The sequence below is a fragment of the Pteropus medius genome, unplaced genomic scaffold (genome assembly GCF_902729225.1).
Source record: "Pteropus medius unplaced genomic scaffold, Ma_sr-lr_union100, whole genome shotgun sequence".
Taxonomy (NCBI): Eukaryota; Metazoa; Chordata; class Mammalia; order Chiroptera; family Pteropodidae; genus Pteropus; species Pteropus medius.
Window position 1 is genome coordinate 10,040,137 of NW_024349225.1, and position 18,557 is coordinate 10,058,693.

At 49.5% G+C, this 18,557-nt stretch overlaps 1 protein-coding gene across 1 annotated transcript in view; it reads right to left on the bottom strand.

Annotated features, from left to right (window-relative positions):
- Positions 1–1,906: 1,906 nt before the first annotated feature.
- Positions 1,907–18,557, bottom strand: part of PAPPA2 (pappalysin 2) — a 207,421-nt gene continuing 190,770 nt past the window's right edge. The window contains exons 21-22 of the mRNA XM_039881111.1: positions 7,211–7,309; positions 1,907–5,088 (exon numbers count right to left, since the gene is read on the bottom strand). Of these exons, the coding sequence (XP_039737045.1) occupies positions 5,014–5,088; positions 7,211–7,309 (174 nt within the window). The 3' untranslated portion in view covers positions 1,907–5,013. The remainder of the gene's footprint in view (positions 5,089–7,210; positions 7,310–18,557) is intronic.

Here is an 18,557-nt window from a genome sequence, read left to right on the forward strand (position 1 = left end):
ATCTCTGAGCCAACCCCTGGGCAACCTAAAAATGCAAAGGGTCCAGAATCAGGGGTCTTCCTGGGGTGACATTAAAAAGAGATGACCCAAAGCCGGTTCTGAGATGCCCTGAAGCTATTTATACGTGGAAAACTTTCTCTCTACCCTCTTCCCCAGCCTGAGCCCCTCATCATCTGGTTGGCCTGAATCTAAGGGCCGCGAGTCTGCCAGCTGACAGGTGACTCACCCTGTCATTTAAGTTTGTCAGTCAATGCAAACCAGAGCTCCAAAGTCTCTCTCCAGGACTGTCCCTGGGGAAGCCATTAGGGAGCAGGCAGCCTGGCCAGATGTCTCGGGCCAGCTGGCCAAACTGGCATGTGCTGGGGCATCTGCTTATACTCAGGGCCTGGCACGGGCAGCGGGCCGTGGGAGGGTGCTCTAGAAGGTCTCTGTTTTCCTACCATCGGTTACCAAGGAGGCCACGAGGAAACCGACAAGCACCTTGCAACATAAACGGGTAAAAAGACATTCCTCTTCCGCATTTCGACTGGGTCCGGGTCCACTTGGGGCCCAGCGGGCTGAACACCCCATAGTGGGCAGCATATCCCACGTGACACTTGGGGCAAGAAAACCGGGATTCTGAACCAAACCTGCACTTAGTTGTATGAACTTAAATCTTTCAGTAACCTCTCTGACTCTCTGTCTCTCCATCTGTAAAAACAACAAATCCGAAACGAAACCCTGCTCCTGCTCTGTCTGACCCATGGGCAGCCATAAAGCCTAAGAAAGCTCTTTGTAAACCGGAGAAAGTGTCAGGTGATACCCTTTTTACTCTCGAATATTAATTTCTAGTCGAAAACTTCTCTTCCGAGTTCCAAGCTCACATGCTCAGCTCTCTGTTCCATAAGTCGTCCTCAGTGGCCCCCAGGTGTGCTTAGATAATCCCCCATCCCTCGGGCGGCCAGGCAGTGCCTGCCGTGGCCAGAGACCTTGGCAAACGGTCCCCAGTTACAAACGCCTCCGCCAGGGTGCCAAACACTGCTTTACATGAAATGTCCAACTATTATCTAACTGGCTTTCAAACCGATTTTATCAAAAAAGCAAATGTATGGTCTTTCTCCAAAATCTTGCTCCTCCTGGCTGCCTTTGCTATCTGCGACAACCCTTATGGGTGTGTGAGCTTAACACAGACACATCATCTTGGACATTTCTCTCCGCCTCTCCCCTTTACACATCCTATGAACCCCCATTGTCCTTTTCCTTCTTACGTCTTGGCGTCTCCACAGACCCAGGCATGAACCTAAGTCCAGCCGTGTGACCTTAAGAAACCTTCTGCACCAGACTGACACGTGGTGTCCTCTATAGAATGACAATACAGATGCTGCAGATGCAGGTGAGGGTTGCATAAGATCGTGTCTGCCAAGTGCATGGCACGTTTTAGCTGAGTTCTATCTTCCGGCTCAGCTGGATGCCCCAGCGATGCCCGATGTCACCCAGGCTTTCCTAGTTCCTAGTGGCATATCGTCAACCCCTTTCTTCATTTCGCCTGGACTCTCTCACTCTCTCTCGATTCTGCCTATCAAGATCGTAGGCATCCTTCACGGACCACCCTTCAAATGTGACCTGCCTTTGGCACCCAGGGGTGACGCTTCCCTCCCCTGAACTGTATACGATTCTTGCGCTTTATTTTCACACCTCATGAGGCACTTACTACTGTGTCTTCTGCTTTTGTAAGTATCATCTCTTCTGACAAACTTTCAAGTTTATCTTCCTTACACATACCATTAACTTAATAAACAGGAGCTAAGTGACCGAAAGGAATGATCGATCAACCGTGAATGTCTGGACCTGGCACGAACACATGGAAAGCGATGTGGAAGTAACGGGATGATTCAAACAAAAAATAAGACAGCAGGGACGCCTCACGTTTTGTGTGCTAATTTTTTTAATGAACATCTTACAATCTTGCCAAATGACTGGCGGTAGCTGTTTATGACACAATACAGTAGATGGGCTCCTTTCACTATGTCCATCAAGCCCTGGGGTGCTACCTGACGGCTCAGGACCCATCTCACAGAGCAGAGGGAGTGCCACGTCCGACACCTCGTCATGGAGGGGAGGGAAGCAGAGGATGGCGACAGCTCTTTCCTTTCACATGCATGTTTGCCAGCAGCTCGTTCTCCACACTCCGCCCTCTCCTGTCTCTGGTTGGAGGCTGTCACACTAGACGTCAGGAGTCCACTAGCCTTGGGCAACCTGGGCACCAGAGCCCAGCGTTACTAAGAAAAACAGGAAGCAGAGAAGTGATTCTGGAACGACGAAACAGGTGGAAGAGCCTCTGGGACGGGCCCTCTGTGACCCATGAGGGGGCAAGGGCAGCAGAGTGCGGACGATCACATGGCACGAGCGTGAGCTGATGGCCATCCTTCGACTTCATGAGTGACCTGAGAGTCTCACAACACAGGTCGCAGGGTAGGGCTGAAGGGACCTGGTATCTGTGCATGGCCGGAGCTGACTAAGGCTGGCAGCCTGCAGGCTGAGGGGCTTGCCACACACCACAGAAACTGTCTCCCACCTTCCCAGGGCAGCAGGGAACGGTAGGTGTCGCCGACAGAGAGTGAAGCATCTTTACGTGAAGCATGAGAGGGAACCGTTCTCGCGTGGCGCCCATGGAGAGCGTGGCACAGAGGCGCACCGGCCCAAGCCGCAGGCTCCACGCCCCAGCGGGCGGGCAGGCAGGCGGGCTGTGGCTTCGTAAGCCGAGCAAGGCCCGGGCACCTCGGCCATCGCTTCGGCCACCGGCGAGGCAGGGTCCCTACGCAAGGCTTGACACCCTTTCAGGAATTTGGAGACTCTCCCCAAGAAAACGAATTTACGGCTTATTTTAAAAATGAAGAATCTAAACTTTTCCATACGGAAGCCTACCAGAATCCCAGAAATAAATATTTATTCTCTTCTCGGGGGCGCTAACTGCGAAGCCAGACAGTGAACGGTGTCTCGCCTGTCATGTCCCTCACAGCTGCAAATAGAGAGGACAAGAGTTGTTTGGACGGACAAACTGCTCTTTCCCTCCGCCCGTGACCTTGCCACCCTCACTTCACACCCCCACAGACAAACGCGTGTGGATCCCTCGATCTCGTTCATTCTCTTCCAGAATATTCTTTCCTATATGAAGTCTGGCTCAAGATAATGGCGGATAACATTTCCTCTTCCTCTTTGCAAAGCCATTGCTTCAGTGCCGATCGAGAATAGAAAACTCATGATCAGAACCGAAGGCGGCCACCGACGGCGGCCAAGGCTGCACCCTCATTTTTGCCTGTTTTTGGCTTCCGTTAGAGAAGCAGCTTTGAGGGAGGCAAGCTTCAAGCCCTTCCTGAGATGATGCACTGGGGTGCCGGACAAGAAACTAGCTCCTTACTCTCTTTCTCCAAGGCCTAACCTAGAACTTGTTACCAAGACTCGTAACTACAACAGACCTCGTGCCAAAAAAATAGTAAGCCTGGGATGGAACCAGAGGCGGGCTAGAGTGGTCACGGAAGGTGCAGCCCATCTACCGAACAAGAAAGAACAACAAAATGGACCCTACATAATGGAAATTCTTCTCTCTGCCCACAGAGTGTCACCCTTGTTCCACGTGTTTCTGTAGCTGGCTCTGATCGAAATCTCTGGGTCACAGATTTGACACGTTGCACTTGAATAGAATTCACCTCAGATTCTGTGTTATTCAAGGATACCTTTGGTCTGCTTTGGAGACTTGGAACAAGGCCCAGTCTCCTTGAGGCATCTCAACCTCCTGCCCTGGGCCCGACGTGTCCCTGGCCCCTCCCCCCTCGATGGCTTCCCTGGGCTCCTGTGTCTCTGGTCTTCCATCTCCTCCTGCCTTTCCCCTATGTCATTTCCATATCATTTTCTTCCCCAGAAAATCAACAATTGGCCATGTGGCCGTGAATGATGGCCAGGCTTGGGGACTCGGAAGGAGTGAGACTCCAGGCCAAGTATGAGAAATGTGTGAGTTGCTATAATTCTGGTGATGAGAGGATGCGCCCTAAAACGAACTTGTTGACTGACAGGCTGGCAGAGTGCCACACTCGAACCAGCGCAGATGGACGTGTGGAAAACCCCGGGTCTCACCGACTCCAGCTCAGACTTCTGAGAAGCGAGAAGAAGCTAATGTAGTCTTTTTGGATAGACACTCAAGAGCCACAGTCTAGTCCTCCCAGACCCATCTCCGATGGATACTCCCACCCGACTTCCCATGCCTCTGAGAGTCATCATTCCAACCCCCCATCTCCTCAAAGTGGGCCCAGCTCCCAGCACATCAAAAGATTAACTGACACGCTAACGTCAAGAACTCCATCCAGTCTCTCTCAACCTGCCAATCCCCAGCACAGAAAGATGGCAGGACTTATCTGTCCGTCCTCCAACCCCCAGCATTCACTTTGGACGTGAACGTCACAGCAGCATGTGTGGAACAATGGATAATTTTTAGCTTAGTAGACAGCAAAAATATATATATTTGTATAATTATGTTTAAATACTTATAAAGAATAACTAACCGCATCGTCACTAAAGAAGACTACCCAAAAGACAGGGAGAGAGCCAGCTTAGAGTAGACGAGCCCCGAAAGGTGACAATTCATTTAAAATGGGTACGAAGAGAGTGTCCCTGGCTACTTCTCGTCTAGCATTTTGGTATCGGTTTACAAGTTGGGTAGGGCCGAAGAGGTGGCAGGGTGCAGAGTACAGAGCAGGGCAGGAGTTGAGGATGGGGTTGGACGGAATATAAATGAAGAAGGAGGGTCTTTGTACCCCTATGGTGTTGCTCCTACTTTTAATCAACGGCCTCTTTGAAGAAACCTGTGCCTATGATTCTTCCCTACTTTAGCTACTCGACGCAACAGTCGGCACCTAGAAACACCCTCCTGCCCTCCTTCTAAGCTCCTTCGTGCGCTTCCTCCTTCCTTTATTTTGTGAACTTTCTTCTTCATTTGCCTCTGCTTCCTTCCACGGAGGACTGAGGGGCTCGATCCCACGGTTACTGATTTTCTTCTGCCTTGGGGTCTCGGCAGGTGCACTCATCCGAGTCGCAGTCAGCAGCAAACGGGATGACCTGGGGGTGGGGTCAAAGAAAAGATGCAGTAACCCACTTTTGTGCCAAGCGTCCCCCTTTCCCAGCAGGTGTCGCTTTCCTCCCTCGGCCCTGGAGGAGGAGCAGGACGCCGTGTTACTATCACAGCACCGAAACGAACGCTGGGTCCTCTCCCTCACACGCCCCGTCTCCTGAGGCAAGATCGACCTTCCGTGCTTCATTTTCTTCACATACAAGGTGAAGAGGACACAAGTACTACCCAGTGGGGAATCTGTGATTTAAATAAGATGACGGGTACAAACAAACGCATTTCTAGGCACCGATAACTGCTGTTACTCCTTCTTTTAATAGTACCACCAATGTCTAAAACTATTGCTGGTTATGTTTTCGCTGCTATTATTATTGTCATGAAACCCCTGGAAAGTAAGTGAGATGAATGTTAGCATTTTCTTTTTATAGGAAAGGCCAAGAGAGGTTGGGTGACTTAACTAACGGTCACGACACATTGCTTAGAAAACCAAAGCTCGGTGGCCCAGCTCCGTGACCCCTGCTCCTTGGTGTTCGCAGGCAATAGGATTGTCCACCGTCTTCACAAGCGTGAGGTTTTGCCCTTCTTAAACCAAGGATACACTCTGGCTTGGGGAAGCAACGCAACTCTCTACCCACTGTTTGTGGCTGGATCGCCTTCCTGCCATGTAATTATCCCTCCCTCACAGCAGAGACGGTCCAGGAAAAGCTGCGGCCTACTGCTGGCACCGCCACCAACAACAGATAAACGAACTTCTGGATGTCCATAGCTAGCTGTGGAGAGAGTTGGGCACTTGGAACACGTGATGCAAAAGTGGCAGAGATTCTGTCCTTCGCTCATGGGCCATCAAATGAGATAAAAATAGACATCTCTCAACAGTCCCAGTACACTGAAGAGGTGAGCTCGGTGATTGGGTGCTTGGGCTGGAGGACGGGTGGGTTGTTCGGGGGAAATTTCTCAGTATGTTTTCGCATATGAATTAAACGTGATTTAGGAGTCAACGACGGGGCGAAGTGCCTTTTCCATCCTGATTCTTGGGTGCTGGCCAGTCAGTGGAATCCATTAGAGACAAATCCAAGATGTACCGAGTGAGGTGGCTATGGGAAAGAGAGTTGCTTGCTTTTCTTCCTAAGCCATCATGCCTTCCTGAGCAGAGATCTTTGAGCGGTTACTTTCCACAAGTGAGAACAGGAATTAGTTGGCATGACTTCTGACCTGCAACCCCAAGCACTTGATCTGCTTCTTTTGGTTTAGGATTTATGGCTTTTTAGAGCAAAAGAGGGCCAAACTGAATTGAGCGCTCTGCATTACGTAAGTTAATTTGCATAGGTGGTGAGAACAGTGCCTGGCACATCGGGAAATATTAGCTATTAGGAGCCGTAGTTTTTGGGTCTGTATAGAGGTGATCATACAGGCATGACTTCACTGTGGAGACACGTACAAGGATGGAAATACCATCTTTTGCATGTTTCTGATTCATCAAATTGGCCCACCAATTATTTTTGGAGCACTTGGTTTTTTATCCACATTATTGCAACTTCAGCCTGTTGAATTTTCTAGGCTTAGCTTATTAAGCACGTGTGCTAATTTAATAGAACCAGAGCAATAAGGATAAAGGCCACCAGGAAAAGGACTATTGTTTCGGGGACAGTCCAGGGGAGTGCTCCAGGTAGCTTATGGTGGCTGCTCAACATGGGTCTGCATATGCTTATGATATGCTTTATAGGATTATTAATTTAATTATGATTAATAATTGGCTATCGCCTCATGGGTCGCCCTGCCTCCCCAAGGGGTGGAGGCCATTCCCTGCCCACAGAGATGTCTCCTGGCCAACGGTAAAGTAGGCTTGAGTCTTTCAGTAGCCATGGCTGGCTCTTCTGAAGGAGTTACTAGACTGACAATCAGAGAATTCGTATTTTCTAAGAATCTATTCTCAAAACCACTATGCTTAATCCTGTCACTTTAGAACCTCTCGTGTTTGTTCATCATGGTTTCCTCTTCTCGGCTGCTGGATAAACGCTGGTGAGCACACACCATGAAGGGGAGGGAGCCCAAAGAGCTGCCTTCATCCCGGCACTGCCCCCCCTCCAGCCGCGTCCCGGAGCCCTCGCTTACCTTCTTGGAGGAGAGCGTGGAAGAGCAGCAGTCACCTCCGTCATAGTGGCAGTAGGCCCGGTTATTGATAGTGTCACACCAACCATCTGCTTGGAAAGGCTGGCAAGGAGGCGGCAGTTCAGTGTCCATGTCCCGCTTCACTGTATTTCGCCCCATCTCCCCGCTCCCCCCAACCCCAGCGTAATCTGCGGAGCTTGGGAGATATCACGGGACATGACAAGGGGGCAGGACACGACCGACCTAACATTCTCAGGAAGTTGAAAGGTCTCGAGACAAGACCTCTGGGCCTAAAGAATCATCACATTTCACCGGTAGCACCTGCTCCTGGCCCACTCTGGGGTCTCGAATGGTTCATGTGAACACCTTGATGAACTGCTTCACCTTCTTGTAATGATAGGACCTCAGATCAAGTAGCTTACAAAACAGCGTCACACATTTTAAATCCTGATCATGAGGAAAAAGCCCATGCATCAGGCAGGGCTGGCTTTAAAAGTCCTATTTTATCAGTGAGGAAATGGAGATGCATAGAGGTGACAAAAATTGCCCTGGGTCACACAGCTATGGCCAAGCAGACCTTGGGATTAGAGATCACGCATCTTGACTTTTTGCTGCTTCTCACTGGTTAAGAACCCTATCTCCACCCTTTCTCCTGGTACTTGTATTCAGGGACCCTAGTCGTCCCAGGGTGCCATGAAGACTCAAATGATGTCTGCCAGGAGTGCAGTGGTCCTAGGATTTGGGACACCAAGGCTGGAAGAGAGATAGTTCCACGTGTACAGCCATCTCTGCACGGCGGCTAGATACAGGGTTAGAGCAGAGAAAGCTGAACTGTTTCCATCCACTCCGGTCACCACCGCGAGTTAACAGGAAACAACATGGGAAAGCGGCCCAGGCCAAACCAGAGTTAATGGAGTGTTTCACCCCAAAATGGAATGCATGATAAGAATAGCAACAAGCGGTTAAAAAATAGCTTGGCGGCCCAGCGCATTGTTTCTCTAGAGCCACGTCTGGAGGGAAAGTGTCCCACAGCGTCCTGCAGGGCACACCAGCCAGCCCACCGCTTCCTTCAATCACACTGGCTGTTCCCCATCCTGAGCGGATGCCCGACTCTAAAGCCTCAGGAAACATCTCGTGGTCAGACTCTTTGGGCCACAAGACAGTCAATAGACTCCTGAGCTCTGAGGCCACCTTTCAGTGTACATGACTGAATCACTTTCTCTCCCCCGCCCTTCTTAAATGTCAAGTAGAAGGACTGTTCCCTATTTTGCTGTCCTTTGATGAGAGAGATCACTCAACTCGAAAAATGGCCATTAAATAATTTTCAGCCATCGAGTTACATCAGAACGAGCCCATCCAAGATATTACGTCAGTGTTTTGATTTATTCTATGGGGTCCTGAGGTCATTTGAACATCATTCCAGATGTGTACCAGGTTGCCAGTCACTAAGATGCTGCTACTTGTGGGGTGGGACTCAACAGCTGTCGCACAGCTGCAAGACAATGTCAGCTGAGAGCAGGAGGTGAAAATGAATTCTGTTTTCAACACCAGCCTCGCTGGGATAAAAGACAAAGATTCCGAGATGAGCATTTGTCTTTACCACTGGAGCCAGTTATTCTGGCTCTGGAGAACTTGGAAAAACTCTACGGTCAGATCTTGGGTCCACCCTGCAGCCAAATAACGAGACTCACAACACAGCTAGCAGCATCCTTAACAATGTCATTGCTCTAGGGTCCTCCCAAGAGGACCGGATACACCTACTGACACTCCACGGGATTTTCTTTTTCTCTTTCAAGTGTTGGGAGGATATTCATCGAACATGGCATCTGTGCCTTTTCCTCCAGCCCTGACTGACTCATTGGCAGAACTTAATCTGTTCCTTCTTTCTTTCTTTTTTCATGAGATGGTCTATAAAACATCCAAAGACCACCCAAAATACTTTTCCTACATTTATAAGTATGGTTTCATTACGGAGGATTAAAGGGAGATCGAAAGCTCTTTCTCTTCATAAGAACAAACTTAAACATTTGAAGAGAGTAATAAAGGATGCTGGGGAATCTGTCTTTCCAAAGTGCTCCCCACAGATGGCTTCTTTTCATTTCAGTAACATCAGGGAAGATACTTTGAAAAGAGCAGAAATGGTCTAGGGCAGCGGTCCCCAACCTGTTTGAGACCGGGGCTCCTATGAGCATCTAACATCTGATGATCAGAGGTGGAGCCGAGGCGGTGATGCGAGTGCTGAGGATAGCTGGGGAGCGGCTGCAGATACAGAAGAAGCTTCGCTCGCTAGCCCACCCCTGTCCTCCTGCTGTGTGGCCTGGTTCCTAACAGGCCGCAGACCGGTGCCGGTTTCGGGGCCCTGGTCTAAGGACATCCCCTGGGTTCCACTGGACTCCTATTATTATAGCCCAGACATGATTTCTAGAAGCAGCTTCATTTTTGCTCTTAAAGGGTCATCTGGGAAGAAAGGGAATTTATAAAAAGGAGCAGAAGTACAGAGAAAAGGTTGAATAGCTCCAAGTATTTAATTTACTATATACCTATTAGAATTAATCGCTCCTCCCCCAACCTGCCAAAAACAACGTCCCCACCCTAAACAAACAGAGGCTCCTATGGCAACGCACTCCTGGGAAACTTGACAGCTTGGGTCCAAAGTTACGATGGAAAAAATAGGAAGGGAAAAATGACTAATTGATCCAAAGGTTATTAAGTATTTGAAGACTGGAATGGAGACTAGGAGACCAAAATCTCCATTAATGAAAGGTATTGGATGTGGGACATCACTCCGCCCCGCAGGAAACTTTCCCAAGGGGAGGACGAGGCTTGGTTTCTCTGTATGAAGTGACCGTAGGGGACACGCTACCCACACATCTACCTCATGTATCCTGTAGCGTCAGAAAACAAAGTATTTTCAAATACCTGAAACTTATTTCTTTAGGAGTCACTTTTCCATTTTCATTTTTTAAACATTCTGGCAAAAGAATAAAACCCTTTACAAAATGTCTATTTCCCTTCCTTCGAATAACTTACAGAATACAAAGTCACCAACGTGAACACTTCATTTATACTTACAAGAAAACTCTCTGCATTGAGCTATTTACCCTTCACTAGATGAGGTCCATCCAACACACACACACAGACACACACAGACACACACACACACGCACAAACCCTCATGTGTGATTAACCTCTAAGCCAGAGTCAAGCTTCTTAGAATTATACTTAAAGTAAACAGGTAAATCTGAGAGAGTGTCTGGGTTACTTTCTTGTGATGCGTGAGCTTGATGACACCTACTTCAGTTGCTTTGGGAAGGCACTTCTCGCCAGCCTCTCTGTGGTAGCCATGTTCCAGGCAGTCAGGGTGGCCGGAAAAATGGCTGCACGTAAGTGACACAATACAAGGAGGAAGGGCCATCTCTCTATCCTACCTACGCTACTCTGGAAGCTTCTCAAAAGCAAAGGTAATTTCTTTGTTATGGTCTATCACCTGGTGCTATTTTCTGTTCAAGGTCGTTAGCCACAGAGACGGTGGCCCTGTCTGTTGTCTGGATGCAGTTATCCATTTAGTCAGTCATTCAGTCAGTCAGTCAACACTCTTCACTCCATACCTACGTGAGCCAGGCACTGTTACGGGGAAACGTAAATAAATAAGTAAATCGTGGCTCCGGCCCTCGAGAGAGAAGGTGCCAGAAGCTCACTTGGCGTGATGAGAGCGAGCACAGAGATGTGGACAGGAAGGAAGCACCTCGCCCAGATTTGGGGGATAGGGGATGAGCGTGAGCTTTCAGGGACTGGCTCTGCTCCATCTAGCCCGTGTGGAGGAGTCTCGGATGACTGAGAAGAGAAGAGGGGGGTGAAAACAGGTGGGTGACCCTGGACTGCCTCTCACAGGGCCACCTCAGGAAGAGCACCGTCGACTTTGACTGACTAACTGATGACATCTCTAGTACTCGCATTAGACTAACAACATTCTTCTTCTATAGCTTACACCAGGCTGGGATCTCAGCCGGAAGTGACCATATCCCCACAGGGAAGGGGCAGGCCAGGGTGCTGATTTGTCATCTTGAGGAAGGTTTTAGACCAGGAGAAGACATAGTCAGGTTTTTGCCTAACATCTAACACATTTTCTTCCTCCCATATCATTTCCCATCGAAACCCTCCAGTTACGTGAATGACAAATCAGACCCACACCCGTGTCTCCACACCGGTTAGGCTGCACCAGGCCCAGAGCAAGCCCCTTTTCCAGGGCTCAGTAATGTCCTCTGGCCTGATTCTTATTCTCCTTTCATGGTGTGGACCTGCCTACTGTGTCCATATTGCTCGGCTTCACCGCAAGGTCTCTCTCAGAATCTCAGCGGCAAAACTTGGGCGGCTGGTCAGGGCCCATCAGGGACTCTTGGTGACCAGAACGCCACTTGCTATTTTTTTTAAAGACCAGAGATACGTGAAATTCTAAGGCTTGATGGAGGCTTGATGCCAATTTAGCACAAAACTCTTATTTTACTAACAATGAAATGGAGCCTTAAAAAGTGAAATGTCTTGCTTGCAAGGCTGGTTAGTGGCAGTCCTGGGAACGGAGCCCAAATCTCTTGCTTCTTGATCTGATGTTCTTTCTCCTCTACCACGCCAGTGTGATTTGGTGACTTCATTGGTCGTTTAATTTATTGGGAATACAGGGTCACGTAAATTCTGTTGGCGCCTCTACAAAAAGGGCTTTGCTGTAAGAGCGTTAATAATGAAGTAAACCCAGAGATCCGATGCGGAAACAAAGAAAAGGTCAGACACACACAACCCCAATTCCCCTGGACCCCACAATTTCACTTCCGTTTTCTCAGTTGTGGGTCCAAGTTTATCCTAAATGAGCTACCTGACACTATAGCTCCTTCTGGTCCTGGGGCTTGATCGGCCCATCTTTCCCTAGAGGCCGATTCCCGCCGAGGAAGCAGCCGAGGAAGCAGCACCATGCTCTCATCCCATCAACAGATGCCTGAAACCCAGAAGCTTTTCTTTCTGGCCCCAGAATGCTAACGCCGGGAGTTTTTCTGCTCACTGCAGTCGTCTGAGGAAATTGGAAATGAAGCCTTTCCACTCCTCCAGTGTTCACCCCTTAGGGGGGGAGGTGCCAATGAGCTCACATTTGTGGGTTTGTGACAATCTTCTTAGAAAATGTAAAGTTAAAATAGACAGATACCCTGGGATGGATTGAGCAGCAAGAATTTCTTAGATACAGCCTCCTCTGGAAAATCTTATCCAGCTTTCTGGACCCAGAGAGCTCTCCTTGTCCCTGTGTTAATATGGTACATTTTATCCCCAGATGCAAATTACAGGACTTAACACTCTGGATGAATGATCAAGGGCTCAGAGTCTAAATATCTTTTTAGTTCCAGAGACTAGTTCAGTGCCGGATGCACAGTAGGTTCTCAACCAAACAACCAACCAACCAACAAACATGATGGTGGCTAACTACTTTTCCTTAGAATATGTGATGGCCAGATACTTCCTTTTTACCATTCTTCTACTCCAGACAATTTACCAGGCACGTTGCTTTATAAGAATCATATAACTTAGACACGGGCTTAGCTATTATGGGCACGTAGTCTTTTTCTTTTTCTTTTCTAAGTATGAACATAGACACGTTAGACAGACTTTAGAGTTGAAAGAGATTTTATATCTATATTTCAATATCTTACTCGGTGTAGTATTGGTATCTAATCATTTCTAAGTGTAGAGAGAGAGAATACACCATCTAAAAGTTCTCCTTCTACAAATAATCCAAAAATGTTGGATTGAATTTAACAATCTCCTCCCAATTCTACAGCTGGGATAATAAAAAATCATCAGGGACCCAAAACAAAAAGAAGCTAAAAACCAGAGCAGACCAAGAAGGCACTAAAACCATAGCTGTCCTAGGAATGTTTGTAAATATCTTTAATCAGGTGGCTGGGTTTTAATAGCTGCCTGGGAATGGAAGCCGAGGTCTTGGCCCTTTAAGTGACTCTCTTAGTATTTTAATAGGGCTATCTTTGTGAAGACTGATAAGCAATGGCGTAGTCATATGGTGATGCTGCACAGGTAGACTGACTCACCTGGAACCAAGAGATTGCTCCTGCCTGCCAGCCCTAAAGTCTACATGATTCAATTCCGAGCCTTGGCAAAGTCACCAATCATGAAGACATTAAGGACCTGTTGAGTTACCAGCTAACAGCCGAGCCTGCAAAGAGCACTTCCTCAAAGGCCAAGGGTCTACTCTATAAACAATTGATAAGCGAGATGCAGTTGAAAGGCAATAATGATATATCTTCTGTTGGATGGGCAGAAGGAAGCAGCGTTGTATGGTGGTTCCAAGAGAGGAACTGGGACTTGGGGTCTGCTGTGCTTTACTGGTCCACGTGAGGTCATACGGTTTCTGTGTAGGGCTTCAAGCCTCTGCCTGTGTAAGCCGCCAGACTCTCAAAAAAAGAAAAGCAAATGTGTCCCTTTATAGGGTCTGAAAGAGAAGCCTGGTTGTAACCAGCTTATCTCATCTGACACCCAAACCAAAGCATGGTCTCAGACCAGACCTTACCAAGTAGTGCAAAAATGAATCTCTTCTGAGAGAAATAGTGGGGATAAATTGAGATGGAAAAAGGAAAGCAAACGAAATAAGATCAAATGACTTCTTTCACCCATAATATTTTCATCTGCTTTGAGGTACCCAGAGCTTAATAGCTTCTGCCCAGGAAAACGAGCAGGGGCTGCACAGTACGTGATTAAGGGCAGGGCATGTGGCATTACAGATGCCTACGCCCAGATCCCAGCTCTGCTCCTTACTAACCACGAGACTGAGCGAGTTACCGGCTTCTTTCTTTAAGTAGTAGCATCCGCGTCTGCGAATGAGGATAACACCTACCTGGCAGGGTGGTGGTAAGGAATAAATGAGCAAATGGGGGTGAAATACTTAGCACGGTGCCTGCCCACAGCAAGGATTCAATGAACCCTAGTTTTACGAAGGTGTCAGGAACTTGACCTTTGCTTTCACAGTGTGGGTCGGTGTCTGCGTTCCCTCCACAGAGACTCTGGTGAGAAAAACTTCAACATTCTGCCACTGACACTGTGGAGTCAAAGCCATGGATGCCCCCATTCCCGTGAGCCTCTGTCTCATCTATTTTCACCGCAAATGCGCCCACCTGAGTCATGGAGGAGACTCAGGTGACAAGGGACACGGGTCTGGAACTTACAAACACAGAGTGGGAAAGGCCTGACTGGCTCCTGGAAGCTAGGGCTCTCCTCAAAACCATCGTGGCGACTCGGGTGTCTTAGCCTCTGAAAAACCCCAAACCATCACTGACACCTCTTGCCTGATGCGCATTACAGGCAAACAGGAAGGCGAGAAGTCTCTCTGTGACTTATTCTTCAGCCAGAAATAACCTCCTAGCAGCTCCTTTCATTCTGCTGCAAACAAAGACCCAGGGAGCAGACTCCACTTCACTCACGAACACGCGCCAGTCCGCTTCCCCACGCAGCCTCTCCTCTTGGCCCAACGTGGCCTGGCAGCTTCTCACGCACCGAGGGGGTCGGGGGAGTGAGAGCCCCAAAGGGTGAAGGTGGGGAAGGGGAGTGTTCGTGGAGGGTCTGTATTTGTCTGTGCCAGGAAAACAGCTGCTCCAATAAAGAGCCCGGCTCCTCGAGACACAGACAGAAGGGGACACTCTTCCACAGGTCCTGGTCGCTCTATCTTAGAGGCTTAAAACAAAACGACACAGCCCTCCTGCAAACCTGTGATCTGTCCTGTTGACAGGTGTCAGCGTAGTGAGCCGCTGGTACTGACGGGGGTGTGCCTGGTCCTCAGGCGACCCGGAGGCCTCAGCTAGGGTAAGACGCTCCGGGCCTTTGGCTCGCCTCTCTCTCCACCTTCTACCAAAACTACACTGAGACCGTGACAGCACCCAGCCCCGCGTTCCCTGCCACTGCCTTTATTTATGGCTCAAATTTCCATAATCACTCGCGAAGTCACCACCTGGCCGCTCCGTATCAAATCCCAACTCCATGTCCTTGACGAACTAAACCCCCCAAAGCTCTTTCCTCCTCCTCCGCCAGTCTCACTCCTGTCCCCCACGCCTTCCCTTCCTCTGGAGCCGCCGATCCGGCCAGTGCCAGCGATTCCCGACCCTTTGCTGTCAAACCGACTTCACAGCAGCGCCCGCCTCCCTCCTTCCTCCACCGCACGGCGCGGCTTCTCAAGATGCCGTCTGGTGCCCACGACAGCGATTCTCCGGGTGGCCTGGCTGCTGGGCTCCCGGAGTCTTGACGTTTGTGCCGTAGCCGTGTCTGTGCTCGGGCTCCCAGCAAGAACCGACCACGACGGCTCAGCAGACCTCATCCACGTCTCCACTGCGAGGCCGGCGGCCCGCTGAGTTTCACGGTTTTGTTTCTGTTGCTTTCGTGGAGGGAGTGGTCTAGGTGGCGCGCGGGCTCCCCAGACACGGGCTTGCTGCGTGGCATTTGGCTGTCTTCTTCGAAACGGGAATAGATGAACAACTGTGTTCTAGGGGTTTTCTGCCTCCTCTCCCGCTAACCGGAGCCAGCTACCGTGTTTCAAGGTCAGAGCAGACCCTTTGGACGCAAGAGGCTTGAACTTTGGGAGGGCCGTGAGGCAGAGACACTTCTGTCTTGTTTTCTTTACTATTCGCATTTCCTTCCTTCAGAAACACGGCCGCTGCAGCAGCACAGAGCCGAACGCACCACCAGGCGCTGGATGAGCATTTAGTCGGCGAGGCTCGGGCGTCCCCAGCCGACTCTATAAAGAGAAGGCAGAATATGCTTTGCTTTCTACTCCTCTTGCTTTTCCTCCAGGATAAGGCACCCCTCTTCTACCTTCTACCTTGACTTTTCCAGGTATGCTCTCTCTATCGGTTACTCTCTAAAACCTCATCTGAAAATAGCTTAGGACGACCGTCCGGGTAGCAGCTCACTAACAGAAGACTTTACAGCACCAAACTGAAAGATTCAGAAGAATGAAACACAGCAGAACTTCAGGCCGCGGCAGGCGCCTTGCGAGCAGGGGGGACCCGCTGCCGACCTCCAGCCACCTCCGTCGCGATCACTCCCTCCGCCCTTCCTTCCCTGGCCCTCTGCCAGCTGTCGTGCCGGGATCCCCGCCCACGTGCCGAACATCGAGCCATGTGTGCTGTGCGCGAGCTCATGCAGCTCCGGGAGGTGAAGGGGACCGAAAGGCTGAGAAACCTGAGGTGGAAACCTGCAGCTGGGAGAGAGGGATGGAGGAGCCCGTGACCCCTGGGAGAGGGTCCAGGCGGTTCCGCTCCGGCTTCGAGCCTCTGCAGCCCTCTATCCCTGTCTCCTGGTTGCTCTACCGGCCTGCGGTTCGTGGAGGTTGAGGCGGCCTGAGCCGACGCCAGGCGGCTCCCCCCGCAGCCCCGCCACGCATGCTCGCCCCCAGCCCTGCACACACTAAAGCCAGGCAGCTCGCGGTCTTGGCTCCCCCAGCCCGTCCCGTCCCGTGGAAGGTGACTGGGAATGCGGGAGGCGGGAGGAAATGGCAGTCAGTATTCATCGTTCGGATTAAATATTCTTCTTGGTCCTTGTGCTGTTCGCTGAGCATCTTATCTGCGTGCGTGTCCCATCTCTCTCATTCCTTCTCTCCTTCCTCCGATACTCCCTCTCTCTCTTTCCTACTCGCTTCCTCGGCAATCAAGCACACGGAGAGAAATTTCGAGGAGAAAGCAGAGGCTCGTCAGGTGGAACGAGCCCTTTTAGGAAATCAAAGTGGTCGACAAAGCCTTTGCCATCCCGATACCGCGCCTGGGCCTTTGCAAAGACTTTTCGCTTGGGGTAAATCTAAATCTACACTGCTTGAGCTTCCATTAAGTGTCCGTTCGTGGGATATAACGCGTGGCACTTGTCTTTTCTTGTTCTTTCTTTCATATATATGTAATATGTGTGTGTGCCTGTATATATGCACACATACACATAAATATATCATATATATGATACAGATCGTATATATGATATGCGATATAGATGCACTTTTTATATAAGACAAATGTGTATAGTAACATATAGTATTTATATTATATACAATATTAAAATATGTTTTTATTTTAGACTCACGCACACATATATAATATCTCTGGAAGCTCCAGGCATATGAAATGAACCTAAAGTAAAAATATTTTTACAAATTACAAACCATCACATGGAAGCGAAGTACTATTTTTTATTCCATATATGGCATTTGCTGTGTATAAGGCACTGTGCTGCTAGGTGTGTGAAACCCTCACAATAACCCAGCGAGGCAGGTATTATTATCACCCATTTTCCAGGTGAAGAAACACAAAGCCCAGAGCTGTGAAGGAATCTGTCTACAGAAAAGACACAGAGCCACCATCCGACACCCAGGCCTGTGCTCCGACCCTCCCGAAGGGTCTGCGCCGCCTTCAGCATTATCACGATCCAACAACGACAGGCCCCTCTCCTCTTCCCAGTACGGCACGCCTGGTCCGATCTCTCACCAAAAGTACGGGTTCACGTCACTTTCTGTCTGAGGAGAAGTCAATGCCACAGAAATCCAAGAGAAACGTATCATCTAGGATATATGACTTCACAGCATACCCCGTGAGCCGGGATGGGGCTCGTCACTGGCACCCTGGGACGGCCGATCGACACGCAGCAGGTTCGACGCGTGACCAGGTCTTCGTCTTAAAGAAGTTTTGGTGGCGTCAGCACTGAATGAGCAGAATCTGAAGAGCATCTGGGGCAACAGGGAAGAAACCACAGGCCAGCGGAGGCTTCGTTCCCACAGTAGTGGATGGCAGCGCTAACAGCTGCAGCAGTCCAGAACAGGAAAGGAGCTGGGACATTTCAGGAAGGCTTTACGGCGTATGTGGGATCAGGCTCGACCTTTGAGGATGGATAGAACTTGGGGAGAAAAATGGGGAGAAAAAAATCCCAGCACACGTAAACAAGATACATCTTCTTAGGAGGGCACACGTAAACAAGATTTCAGATGGAAAAGGAGAAGATGTATCTGTGTTTTTTTTCCTGCCTCGAGGATTAATGGCCCGTGATTGGAACTAGGTCAAAATCTCCAGCCAGAGGAATCTGGTCCTCATCCCGAAGACAAGAAGGAGCCATTGAAGGGTTGCTTTCGTTTGTTTGTTTGTTTGTTTTGAGCAGAACACAATATAAAATTTGCGCTTCAAAGGCTGACTCTGGGGACAGTGGGGAAGGTCCAGGAGAGAAATGGAAGGATCAAGAGCAGGGAGAAATTGCAAAAAAAAGGGGGCGGTGGGGGGCAGGGAGAAGTTGATCTCAAGCAGACATGAACTGAGAAGAACAGAATTGGCTGCCTATA